The sequence below is a fragment of the Typopeltis vanoorti genome, chromosome 25 (assembly GCF_054136105.1).
Source record: "Typopeltis vanoorti isolate ZY-2024b chromosome 25, IOZ_Tvanoo_1.0, whole genome shotgun sequence".
NCBI classification, from domain to species: Eukaryota; Metazoa; Arthropoda; class Arachnida; order Uropygi; family Thelyphonidae; genus Typopeltis; species Typopeltis vanoorti.
This window is the reverse complement of record NC_143573.1, coordinates 73,599,258-73,613,799: the sequence shown is the minus strand read 5'-3', so window position 1 is coordinate 73,613,799 and position 14,542 is coordinate 73,599,258. Positions and strand designations below refer to the sequence as shown.

Genomic DNA, 14,542 nt, shown 5'->3' with positions numbered 1-14,542 from the left:
GCTGCGAAGGATAATATAAAAACCACCATTACGTTGAATGCGGAGTTCCGAGCATCGACTATAACATGAATCTGAACAAAAATATTCAGAATCGAGGCTCATAACATGGGTTTACATGGTAGAACCACAAAATACAAGTCTCACATTACCCGAACCAACATACAGCGTCGTCTTCATTTGTGCAAAGAGTATGTACAGTGGGATGTTGCACTACAGAAAGTTGTGTTATGGAGCGACGAATTACACTACACCATGTACCGAGCAGATGGACGGGTGTAAGTATGGCGGATGCCGGGTGAACGTCTCATACTATAGCGCGTAACCCTAATTATGAAAATATGAGGTGGCCGTGTAATGGTATGGTTCTGTTTTCCCTGGTTTGGCCTCGGACTTCTGTTTGTGGTGCCACGAATATTGAACTCCAAGAGGTATCTGAACATTCTGGACAATGCAATGCTTTGTGGCTTTTTCTTGTAATACAATGCAATTTTGTGGCAATTCCTACTTTGTGGCTTTTCCGGAACTCACCATTATCTGTTTCAGCAAGACAATGCACCATGTCATTAGGCTGCTGCTTTAACAGCATGGTTTGTGGACATGAACGTCACCACTCTTTACTGGCCGGAGTTGACTTGACTTGACCAGATCCCTGATCTCAATCCTTTTGAAGATGTGTGGGATAAATTAGATCGACGGGTGAGGCCAAGAGACGTCCTCCCCCACAACAGTTCGGGAAATCATTACATGCTTACAGGAGGAATAGTCCAAAATTTCCATTATTCGATATCGTACGCTTGTAGAAAGTATGCCCTGTAGGATTATTGCAGTGGAGGCCCCACATCTTATTAAGTTGGGCGCCTGGGCTATTTGTTTCTTACACTTTGTTGTCCGTTGATTTCTATCCATGCAGTGTATGTGCAGTTAGGAAATTGCTTAAATTTAGGAAGATCATTTTTACGGTCTGTGCGGTTAGCCTAGTGGCTTTGCGCTTCGCAACAATATGCCTGTGGAAGGAGTGTCCTAGGTTCGATTCCCGTCGACGACGTGAGGAGCTTAAGGATCTTCCTCAGCCATAGCCAAGTTAGCCTGTCTTGGGCGTGGACAGAAGGGTTTTTCCGACAGTTTATCTGGAGTTTTTCATCCCGCAACCAGGCAAACCAGACCCGTGAACACACACGGATTACAGTCAGAAATACTGACCCAGCCATAGGCCTGATTCGTCAGCTATGCCGGTCCCTAGCCCGGATAAAATTTGGGGGATTGAGATGGTGCCGTACCTTCCTGTAAAGGGGACTCACAGCCGTTGTATCATCATACGAAACTAACTAGATCATTTTTATACCACTCCCACACATAATGGGCTGTAGATCAATTCTGTTTAGGAGGTGGTCAAGAGAAAAATAATTTGTTGATATTCTTTTTAAAGAGCCAGAGTTGTAATCTTTAGGAATAATTCATGGGAAAGGTTGTTCCGTAGAACCGAGGTAGATGCAATCACCACTTCAGAGTATCATGATGTCAAGCAGCTGTTGCCCGAGTTATTGTAAGTTTAGCAGAAATGGGTAGAGACAATGGATACCAGTTCTGCTGAACAGCGTCCATGGAAATATCTATAGAAGAGAAAGTGCAGAAACTGACCATCTGTAAGACAGTGTCTAGAGAATGTGAAAGAGTAGCGTCAATTAGCCGAAGCGCTCTATTTTGGACAGCATTAAGAATTTTAAGTTTCCAGGTACACCACCAAAAATGTGAGAGCAATATTCCAACGTTGGGTGATTTTTTTTTTTAATTTTATGATAATTATAGGCGCACAGATGAAAAGTAACGTCTTGAGTGAAAAAGGATGACAGTTAATTAATGCCAGGATAGGCTAGGAGTAAGTTTCAGTTCAAGAGGCAAGATCCGGTCTTGACTATTAAGCTGAGCATTATTAAAGGCGAAAGAACTATTTTTGAGAGAAAAAAATCACAACTTTTTTAAGGAAGCATTATAATTGATTAGGTTGTTATTACCTGCACCTTAATTAATAAGAAAGTCTGAAGAGAGAACACCACCCTCCGCCATAACACACTTAACTATTCGAAAGAAACTTGTAATCCATTTACAAAAGGAAAAGAGCAAACTATAAGATGACAAATTGCTGAGGAAACCCCAAGTGCCAAACTCTATTAAATGCCTTGGAAATGTCAAATGCAATAAGATATGTTTCTCCAAAAAGTAGAGGTGAGAGGTGTGGGGAAGAGATCTGCTGGGGATCTTGAATGGCGACATCCATATTAATGGTTAGTGGTTAGTTGACAGTTTCCGTTGTTGAAGAAGTTACTATTGATGCCCTGCATTGATTTAGATAGCAGCACAGATATGAGAGCGATAAATCGACAATTTTTTGGTAGACACCTGTCTCCTTTTTTTTTAAATTTTTAATAGGCATTAAATTTATGTGGGTTTGTTTTCAAGATGTGGAGTAGATGACGGCGAATATATAACAGGGTGCAGAGACTATATGTTCTTGAACTAATGTCTGTAAAGAACAGGCATTAGTTCAAAAGCACATAGCTTAAGCAGAAGTGGTGGGATACCATCTGGACAAGAAGCCTTTTTGGTATCCAGGTTGTTCAAGATTCTTCTGATAACATTCTGGCAGAACACTAAGAGAGGCATGTGATGCAATGATCAGGGTAACGATGGATTTTATTTGCCTTGGTCATCTATACAGGAGTTGGATGAGAAGAATTTTGTAGATAATTATATTAGATGATCATGTATTAAAAATTAGCATAATTTTTAACCATAGAATAGTTAAAACGCAAAAGCCAAAGCTATAGAATAGTTTTGGCTTTTCTGTTATCTGTTATATTACACTAGTCTAGTGCATTGAGTATATTGATATCCTATCCTTCTCATCCGTTCCTTAGGACGGGTTGAGGCTTCCCCCCATAAGGGGCCGGTTTGTCTGCTCTGGGGACGAAAAATCAGAGTTTCCGTAAAAAAAACCCTACTTATCGGCTCTCGTTCGACGAAAGGCTAACTCACCATTCGTCGAACGAGACCAGATAAAGGTTCCTCACGTCACTGACGGGAATCGAACCCAGGTCTTTCGACGACCAACGGGCTTCGTCTATATCGACGGAGCTACGGAGGATCTTTTAAGTATATTAAGTTTAGGATTAATGGTTAAATGCTACAACAAAATTCATAGATATCATGAAGGATTCAGCAAAATGGTTTTATTATAACAGTTTAGTATCACTCCGAAAATTAGAAAAGTGCGAAGTTGTTCATATTATAATATTTTACTGATTATTTTATATTTTAGTAATAGTAAAAGAAGCATTTTAAACACTATTCATCATATATTCCGTTTCGAATTCCAGTTTAATATTTTTTATATTGTAGACTAACTAAAAGATCTTGGTTCGGAAGTTTGATGACCAGCGAGAGGGATGAAACACATGTGGTTCTAGTGAAAGACCGCCCACTGAGCTCAGTAAAGGCTGACCTCATTCATGCCTTCCTTTCTGTAAGTTTTCTCTGTCTCTCTGAAAGTATTAATTGATCTAAATTTGATGATTAGGTTGTTTACAATAAATGCTAAAACTAAATAAGAAAATGATATTAATATATTATTTCTGTCAGTAGCAAGTGCTCACTGGATGATTTAAGTTTCACTTTGTTTCTGTTTTGAGACAGGAAAAAACAACCTGTATCTGAAATCAGCTGACTTAACTTTGGTTGAAAATATTTAAAAATATTCTTCGATTGCGTGACGAATTGAAACTAAATTTTGTTTCAGTGAAACAGAATCGAGTTCCAACACCATTCCCTGTAGCCAAAAGCTTTGTACTACTTTACTCACTTTATAGCCAGTTGAAGATATGAAATTCACAACTGTAAATCATGGGTTATGTGGGATGCACCTCTGTCCATCTCTCTTCTCCATACACTCTAGAATTGCACCACTTGTGAAAACCTATGTTTTAAAAACAAAAATTTCCAATATCTCACCTGTCCAAGTCGCTTTGAAAAAATGACCCTGTTTTCGCTGTTTCCATTCTACAAGAAGTGCCTTTCCATGTGCTTGAAAATATCACGCGCATGGAAAGTGCATAGACATACGCGCAGTTTGTGTGTGTGTGTGTGTGTGTGTGTGTGTGTGTGTGTGTGTGTGTGTGTGTGTGTGTGTGTGTGTGTGTGTGTGTGTGTGTGTGTGTGTGTGTGTGTGTGTGTGTGTGTGTGTGTGTGTGTGTGGTCCTTAATGCCTGTAAACAATCAGTGATTATGATTATTAGAAAATACAGGAAACCTCTCTTAACGTGAATTCGATATGCGCGATAATGAGTTAGCGGTATTGAGTGAAATGACACTATTTCCCGCTTTCAGCGAGTGATTAATCAGTTAACGCGATTTTTACTTAATGCGAAATTTTTGTAGCCAATCTGCAGCAAGTGAAAAAGCTGGAAGTCATTAAGAGATATGAAAGTGGCGCTAGTAATACAATGATTATGCGAGACATGAGATACAGCGAGTCTACAGTTTGGACTATATTAAATAAGAGCAAAGAATACAAAGAACAAGGAAAAGTTGCTACTGCTTCTTTAAACATGCAGATCATTCGAAATAAAAGACATTTAATGATCGAGATGAAGCATCTTCTATCACTCTGGATTGAGGATTATGAGCAAAAAAGAATACCTCTTAGTACACGGAATATACAGGCAATAGCTCTCAATATTTTAACTCATTGAAAGAGACCAAATTTCAAAAGGAATGTGAAAGCTTTACTTCGAGTTTAGGATGGGTTTGACCGTTTTAAAAATCGAACTGCACATAACGTACGAATAACTGGAGAATCTTCTAGTGCTGATAGAGATTCTGCAGCCAAGTTTCCTGAAGAATTGCAAAGGATAATTCAAGAAGTGATTATGAGGATCGGAAAATATTCAACCACGACGAAATTGGTCTCTTTTGGAAGTGTATGCCAACAAAAACTTTCCTATCTAAAACTGAAATATCTCAACCAGGATACAAATTATCTAAAGATTGTCTTATGTTTTTATTAGGAGGCAGTGCAAAATCCTACATCTAACATTATTGAAGAAATCAGAACAATTGGAAAAGAACTTGGATTTAATGAACTGGATGAGAAGTGGGAAACTTGCTCGATTCCATTTCAGAACATTTAAGCGAGAATGATATCCTTCAACTAGAAGAGCAGCGTGCATATGAAGAAGACGATAAGGAGTGCGAACAAGAAGATAATGTTACGACTAAGAAGCGAACTGCAAAAGAACTTGAGCTAGTTTTCAATCACATTGAGTTTGCTAAGGAAGTTTTGTTTGATGCTGATCCTGATATGGAACCAAGCTTCGAAGTCTTCATAAAGCGATCGCCAGCTATCACAAATTGCATGACAAGATGAAAAAGTCGAGCACGATTCAAATATCTTTACTTAATTTTTTTATAAAAAAAAGTAGCTCAGTCAAATGTTTGGACATTAAATAAATATTTACACAATCGATTTTTATCCTGTAATATAGCTATACTGTATTTTTTCAAATTTATGCTAACCGATAGAGGAATTATAATTATTTCTATTGTTTACTGTGTATTCGCTTAACCTGATTTCGCTTAGCGTGCATTAATTGATGGACTAATTAATCGCGTTAAGTGAGGTTTCCTGTATTTCTACGTAAATCGCATTTAATGGATTATAATATGGGACTCGACTATGCAGATAAATTTTTCATGTTATTCACCTTTGTTCATTTGCGTAGATTGCTGACCTGTGCCATAGTGTCGTGTCACCTATGTCTTTCCGCGTCGAGTACAAAAGGCCTGGAGGCCCAACAATGTTCCAACGAAATGTTCGCTTTCATGTGGACATCACACTAGTCAGTGGAGGTACTACCGATGGACCTATCAGTGGAGTGGAAAGGAGAGGCAGTGGAGATAAGCCTGCTGTTTACTGTATCAGTTTTACTCTAATATCTGGTAAGACCATTTTGAATTAACATATTATTTGTTTATCTTGTTTGTCTATAATTTAAAATTGAATGAATTCAACTTGCCATATATATATATATAGCATTCATTGAAGCAGGGACGTGTAAACTAATGAAAAATGTGTTATTTCACCTTAAGATTTCACCTCAAGAGATTATCAATACACATCGTTACATATTAAAAATACAAAACTAAAAGAAATATTTGTTATCAACAATGCTTTTTTTTAAAAAATTCTGTTGTAAGGCCACTACTTACGTTTTTTTCTAGTAGCCATAAATGATTGATGCAGTTCAATCTGTGAAGAGAAGCATCATTCGCTAAAGAATCGAAACAAAAGTAATGAAACCACAAAAAAGATATTTAATTATTTTTTGGAACTATAACACAAAAAAAGTTAAAATAAAATATTGTTTTTTTTTGATGAACAATAAATAACAGCCATTCCTATTGGATATGTTTCTTCACTTTTTTAAAGTGGGAGTTCTCACGAAGCCACTTCAAGAAGCCACTGTTCCCAAACAGTCTTATTTTCAGAATTATTTCCTAACATTGTTGATCCCAAAGAACTGCTAGAAACGCACATGAGTATTCCCCATTCAGGTTGATGGAGCATCCAATAATGAGATTTCTGCTGAAACCCTCCTCCAAAACAGATGTCATTATTATTCGTAAAAAGAACATTTGAACCTTTCTGAGCAGAAACAAGCACTAGATGAGGTATTATTTCATTGCAACTTTCATTAGAAATGTTGACATCCAGCGGATATTTAAGACTGACACAGAATTTCCTAGAGATTTTGGTGGCCTGATAGTTTTCACTTCTTCCATATTAGGTTTATACTGTGTAAAAGAACCATTTTTCTTTCCCACAACTAACTGTTTGCCTTTAGGACTCCAACAAACTGCTGTTGCTGCAGTATGAGAAGGAAGTTTTGCAGTATTCTTCACACCACTGTCACTAATTTCGTAAATTCTAGCACTTCCATCACTAAGGAAAAAAGCTAATACTGATATTATTATAGGATTCCATACTAATTCAGTCACTTTTGCAGTGGAAGACAGAGAGAGACTTGTAAAAGGATGGGCTGTTTCCTTCTTGTCAGCAAATGAACAAATATCATACAATTGAACAGTACTGAGGCCATTCTGCGAAACTACTACTGCTAAAATTAGTTCATCTGCATTAAGGGTCAGCAGTGATGGAGAAGAAGTTAACTGTACTTTCTGGAATGGAAAATCTTCTGCTTCCACACGAGTGTTATCTTTATCTGCATCCAAATTTAGAACATCATCTAATTTAAGTACTTCAAATCCATGTTCAATTCCAATGAATATAAGACCAAACCTAGAAGAAGCTGCTAGAAGATTAGTTATATCAGATGGCAAAGTACCTTCTTTTATAACTTTCAGCCTTCTCAATTGTCGAAAACAAAAATCATTTACTTCACGTGAACTTGGAGCATCGTCTTCCATTTTCAACCTGAATCATAAAATAGCTACTTGATATGCACGCAAATTAAACTCAAAATATGACATGTCTACTATATGATCTCAAACGTAAACATTCAATAAAGATCAAATCGACTGGATCCAGAATTAAAAAAAAAAAAAAAATCAGCTAACGCCTTTTTATTCCCGTATACGGGAAGTAGGCGAGGCCATTTAGCCCTATCTAACTTTTGGAGACTGAGTGGGCAGTTCAATCTCCACTGGTACCAATCAGAGATAGATGGCCCAAGGCTATCACTAATTAAGCGGTACTCAGTGAAGAGAGACGGCTCAAATGTGCCGCCATCTCGTGGTCCTTAACCCTAACACAATATATTTAATGTCTGAAATAATGCGGTTTCTACGGTCGATTTTCTTGGGTTTACAGGACGAAAAACCCGAGTTTCCGGAAGGAAAAACCTGCTTGCCCGTGCCAGACATCGACTAACTCGGGAACCGGTCGAAAAAAGGCTTAGAAAAATTTCCTCTAGTCGCCGACTAGACTCGAAACCAAGTCTTCCTTCGTGCGGCCAAGCGCCGTGGTTGGCAAACGCCACATCCACTGAGCTACACAGGCTCAAGATCCAGAATTAAGAAATGAATTTAAAAAAATTAAGAAATGAATGATCCAGTCAAGTTGATCTTTATTGAATGTTTACGTTTGAGATCATATAGGAGGCATGTCATATTTTGAGTTTAATTTGCGTGCATATCAAGTAGCTATTTTATGATTCAGGTTGAAAATGGAAGAAGATGCTCCAAGTTCACGTGAAGTAAATGATTTTTGTTTTCGACAATTGAGAAGGCTGAAAGTTATAAAAGAAGGTACTTTGCCATCTGATATAACTAATCTTCTAGCAGCTTCTTCTAGGTTTGGTCTTATATTCATTGGAATTGAACATGGATTTGAAGTACTTAAATTAGATGATGTTCTAAATTTGGATGCTGATAAAGATAACACTCGTGTGGAAGCAGATTTTCCATTCCAGAAAGTACAGTTAACTTCTCCATCACTGCTGACCCTTAATGCAGATGAACTAATTTTAGCAGCAGTAGTTTCGCAGAATGGCCTCAGTACTGTTCAATTGTATGATATTTGTTCATTTGCTGACAAGAAGGAAAAAGCCCATCCTTTTACAAGTCTCTCTCTGTCTTCCACTGCAAAAGTGACTGATTTAGTATGGAATCCTATAATAATATCAGTATTAGCTTTTTTCCGTTGTGATGGAAGTGCTGGAATTTATGAAATTAGTGACAGTGGTGTGAAGAATACTGCAAAACCTCCTTCTCATACTGGAGCAACAGCAGTTTGTTGGAGTCCTAAAGGCAAACAGTTAGTTGTGGGAAAGAAAGATGGTTCTTTTACACAGTATAAACCTAATCTGGAAGAAGTGAAAACTATCAGGCCACCAAAATCTCTAGGAAATTCTGTGTCAGTCTTAAATATCCGCTGGATGTCAACTACGCTGTTTGCTGTGGCATACATTTCTAATGAAAGTTGCAATGAAATAATACCTCATCTAGTGCTTGTTTCTGCTCAGAAAGGTGCAAATGTTCTTTTTACGAATGATAATGACCTGTTTTGGAGGAGGATTTCAGCAGAAACCTCATTATTGGATACTCCATTAACCTGAATGTGGAATACTCATGTGTGTTTCTAGCAGTTCTTTGGAAACAGTAATATTAGGAAATAATTCTGAAAATAAGGCTGTTTGGGAACAGTGGCTTATTGAAGATACTGATCGTTCAGAACTCCCACTTTATTAAAGTGAAGAAACATATCCAATAGGAATGGCTGTTATTGATTGTTCATCAAGAAATTTATAATCAGTGGAACTGAAAACTTTCCGCCAAAATATTGTTTTCTTTAAAATTTAAATGCCATTAATAAAAAGACAATACTAAACAAAACAAAAAACCATAATATTATAATCAGCAAGCTCCTTGCTTAGGATTTAAGAAGATTATAAACGCTAATGCTAGCAATATGTCTTATCACAGAAATAAGTCAAAAGTGCCGTAAACGGGGATGTTACATTTCTATTTCAAATTCAATGGAAGTAAGCTGATGATGCAGTTATTTGGAGAGATAAATTACAATGTGGCAGTTCATCAACAAGAGTTTGCATAACAAATTCAGTATGTTCAAAGACCTTACTTGAGATATATTGTTACTGGCGTTGAACGATTTGCCGAAAAATAATTATAAACTATGGCAAATAGGCTTCCATTTTTTTACACAGAACAGCCATCCAAATTGTTTAAAGATAAAAAAGAAGGTACTTATCCATAAGCAGCTGGCCTGGCTTTCCGAGTGGACATATTCTTCGCTCTTAGACAAACATCTCTGGGTTCGCTTCCCATGATGTCATGGATGTTTGCAAACGTCTTTAGGTGGCAAACTGTTTCCATCGCCCTTCTCTCAGATCATCGCCCTGTTTATTGAATTCTGATGTGACCCACCCATGGTACTTAAAAAAAAAAAAGTTAATGAGAGGTTTACAAACCATCGTGGGCTTAACATAAAAAAGAGAAAAAAAACCTTTTCCTCTTCCTATTAATAGCCATAGAATCGATTTAGCTGTTTTCATTACGTGCAAAAATTCCCTGAATAATAGATAGCGTCTGTGGTCACCGTTAGCACACATCGGTATAGTATTTTTTATTTTATTTTATTCGTGTGGGGTCCTTTCCCCTTTCCTTAGCCGTCCTTTAGGAGTAGTTGAGCCCTCCTAATGATTAAGTATGTATTTAAGATTAATGATTAAGCCCTCCTAGGGATTATGTATGTATTTTATGACTGTAGATCCATGTGTTCACGGGCCGGTTTGTCTGTTTTGACGGTCGAAAAACCCAGGTTTCCGGGTGAAAAAACCCTCTACATTCGTATGAGACCGGCTGACTTACCTTTAGTCAAAAGAAACCAGATAAAGGTTCCTCACGTCATGGACGGGAATCGAACCCAGGTCTGTCCGACCTGGGTTCGATATTGACGAAGGGCTTCGTCAATATCGACTGAGCTACGAAGGCTCTTGGTAATGATTGATCACGACTGTCTGCGGAGCATTTGTAGTTCAGTCGGTATAGACAAGCGCTTTGGTCAGTAAGGCCTGGGGCTCAATTCCACTCTATCACGTCTCATGTCTTTCATGTCACTCTATCATGTCTTTTAGACTAAAGGTGAGTTAGCCGACCTCATATGAAGTAGAGGAATTTTCTCCGGGAATCTCTGATTTTTCACCCTCAAAATAAGCAAGCTAGACCGTGGCCACACATACCTACAGACATGGAAGTTAGTCCGAGTGCGGACTAACTTCGCAGAGTGTCCGCACTCGGCTAAGAAGTAGTAATTTCTGATTGAATACCTCATCTCAGATCTAAATGCCAATACTGGTATCCTGGACTTTAATACGCAAACAATAACTCCAACAATAACAACAGGACTGTTGCGATCCGGTTGTTGCAATCTTGTCAAACTTTCGATTTGCAAGCCGAAACGTGAGACAGTCATTCGCAATAATTGTAAAAATAAAAAAATAATAAAAATATAAAAAAGGTATCCCTTCAAGAAAAAAAATAAAAAAAATCGGATAACTCCTTTTATTTCCTTATAGGGAGTGGGAAAGGCCGTTTTAGTTCTATCTAACTTCTGGAGACTGAGTAGGCAGTTCAGTCTCCACAGGTAACTAATCAGGTACACAAAATTATGATATTGACAGCAAAGCTAGGAAGGCTTTCCTTCCTAGCTTTCCTGTTATTTTTTTTCCCTAGCTATTACATTCAGGAGTTATAACCCCGTGCTGGCTACTAATATCCAAACAGTATTTTATTTATACATTTATTTATGCTGTGGAAAAGTTATGAATCGTGTATAATCGTGTAAATCGCGATGACAGTCAAGACATTTCATTCTCTGGTAATTTCGATGCATAAAATTTTGAGTTTTGGAAAATTAAACTCAAATGGGGTTTCCTGTTAGAGAGAACTGACCTGAACCCATCTTGTTATCACCAATACAAATTTAATGCTTTTTGCGTGAAACGAACGAATTTGATCTAGTGTGTAAACAGTCCTGCTCAGGTAATAACGGCATTTCGATGGCTACATTATTGTAGCCTACAACAAAAAAAGAACCTTTTCTGTGTCAGAAACAAACTAACTCGGGAACCAACTGAAAAAAATGTTACAAAACCTTTCTATAGTCAGGGACTAGAATCGAACTGTCTTTCTTCCAACGCTCTAGCGGTATGGAACCACTGAACGCCATTTCACAACGTTACAGGTATAGCTGCGTATAAATAGGTATACATTTATTTATTTGTTTAGATATGAAATAATAATAAATCACTATAATATATATTATTATCTTTTCATTCATGATTTTGTGTTCGATATGCGCATCATTCTATCTTAATAAGAACTGAATGTACTTGCGCTGTTTTGGTTTTTTTTATTCCGTTCTAATTTTCTGCACGATATTTTAAATCCTATATTCTCATATCTCTTTATTGTTATCATCATCATCATCATTATTGTTACAATGTTAGGCCTGTGCAACTTTTTCTAAGCCTTTCTTCTACCGGGTCACGAGTTAGTCGATCTCTGGCACTGGCTTTTGCTTCCGGAAGATCATGTTTTTGTGCAAATTCATGAAAGTGGACTGTAGTACCCACATTATTTCAGACAATAACATATTCGTTTAGGATATGTTATTGTCTGAAATAGTGTAGTGAAAGAAGTGAAACAAGTACTGCCATCTCATTACGAACCATGAGATGGCAGAACTTGTTTGACAATGTATTCATCAGTGGTCCTGAGTTACTTTTTTCCTGATTAAACACCAAAGATATGTCACCTTTTGAGAAACCAGTCAGCTCTGTTGTTTTCAAAATGGTAATTTTAGCCAGGCGGGAATAAGCCTTTTATCGAAAGATCATTTATTTTTCGCATTGGGATCAACACTTTTGACGATTACTGACTAGAAGCATTGTTAAATAGTTGCCTGGAACACGTGGTCAATTATTTTGCATATACGCTGCATTGGTAACGTCAGGGAGGGATAGATATCTTGTGGCCAAACGATATTTTAAGGTTGCTTTATTTTTAATTTGTTCACTTCAGTTTCGATAACCAATATAGTTTAATTACATTGATTGGTAATATCTTTTAAGGTAATAGCAGCATGTGAAAAAAAGAACTCACGACAGCTTTGAGAATCCGTATATGAAAGTATTACACGATAGTTTCAGTTAAGTTTTTTGGAGGGTAAAGAGAAGATACAGGGCAGCCATAAAATAACTTTCCCTCTTTGGAGGCATCTGTATCTAAAACCAATAAACGGAATGACACCAAATTTTATATTGAGACTTTTGGAGGCATGAGGAGATGATTTCCGCGAAAAAAAGATTTAGTATTAAAAGACGCCGATAGAGGACATTTTGGCTCTAGCGGAGCCAAAATGTCCTCTATCGGCGCCGAAAACAAGCGGATAATTACATTAAAGGCAGATAAAATGGAATAATAACATTTCGATGGCGTAAGCGACAGTCGCGTCACTCATTCCAGCTCGATATGTGGCGCGTTACAATGATTCTTATTATCAATAAGAATAATAATAATTAAACTAAAACAACAACTTGCGAGAGGCAAAGAAATTAATGTAGTGATTGAATTCACAGGAAATAATGTATTCATCACAATTAGGGTCCCCTGGACTACATACACTACGGCATTGCTCACGATGTTAAGTTGTTTAAGGTAAAACAACTTAACAAATAAAGCACACTGAGGCAAGGTAGGACGCATATTGAGCACAATTCATCAGTCATTCGAATAACTGCCTGAACGTTCCCAATCCCTTTTTAAGTGGAATTGGTGGCGCTGCTGTCACGTACGCAATTTGCATAATCCTTGCGTTTACTGCAAATATTTGACTGCTTTCGGCTCCGCCAGCACCAAAATTTCCCCTATTGGCGACTTTTGGTACTAAATCTTTTTTTTTTTTTTTTTTTTGTGGAATTCATCTCCCCGTGCCTTTGAAAGTCTCAATATAAAATGCGGTCTCATTCCGTGTATTAGTTTTAGCTATAGATACCTCCAAAGAGGGAAAGTTAATTTATGGTCACCCTACACTTTCACCAAAGTGTTCTAAAATTTTTCTTAAAATACAAAAGAACTAGATTATATAATTTCTCTAGGATTATAAAAATTATACCGTAAATGATTTTTTGTGCCCAGTTTTCTTGCATTTATTTTATAGATTCACATTTCTGTATATATATTCATTTTTTTTTTTCTTACAGGACCGATCCGTAGGTTTAAACGAATCTGTGAACATATTCAAGCCCAAATTCTCGGCCGCCGTCCTAACCATTCTCCACGTATCAGTCGACGACCCACAACCGAGCTGAGTGAAAGTTCTTCATGTGGCTCAGAGAGCCTATCACCAACACCCTCCCGTCACCAGGTCGCTGATGATATGGCCGTCGCTGTGGCAACCTCGTCAGCAGCAGCAGCTGCAGTGATGTCTCGTTGCAAATCGGACCAGGATGCAACCGCAGATATTTTCGAAAGGGAATCGAAGATGGTGACCCATCGGAGGGATAGAGAGGATGCCAGACCCCTTCTGAATGGTAGAAGAATGAGCTACGACTTAAAAAGTTCCAAGGACAAACTTTGATGCTGATGGTATTATTGTTCTACATACTTTGCTTAGTCTGGAATACACCCGGTGCCCAGAATACAGTTCTGACTCACTTGCAAGCCGGAACAAACTGTTTTTCTCGTTTATCCGCAGAGGAATTCTACGAATTCTTTTGGAAGCTTAAAATGTGGGATAAGCGACTATTACTGGACGGAGCGCTGCATTAATTTTAATGCTAACAACATCATCATCATCATCATTCAATGGCATTTCCTCCACATACATAGCCCTGGAGGAGAGAAAAACTGAAGTTTTATTGTTGGAACTCAATATTTCACGAAACTTTCTCATATTTACCTACTCCTGTATATATCCAGGAGCAGCAGTCTTACGATAAGATAAAGG

At 37.6% G+C, this 14,542-nt stretch overlaps 1 protein-coding gene across 1 annotated transcript in view; it reads left to right on the top strand.

Annotated features, from left to right (window-relative positions):
- LOC150092851 (serine/threonine-protein kinase BRSK2-like) overlaps positions 1-14,173 on the top strand; it is a 174,800-nt gene extending 160,627 nt beyond the window's left edge. Inside the window, exons 17-19 of the mRNA XM_090414299.1 lie at positions 3,397-3,520; positions 5,775-5,991; positions 13,797-14,173. Of these exons, the coding sequence (XP_090270425.1) occupies positions 3,397-3,520; positions 5,775-5,991; positions 13,797-14,173 (718 nt within the window). The remainder of the gene's footprint in view (positions 1-3,396; positions 3,521-5,774; positions 5,992-13,796) is intronic.
- Positions 14,174-14,542: the final 369 nt, after the last annotated feature.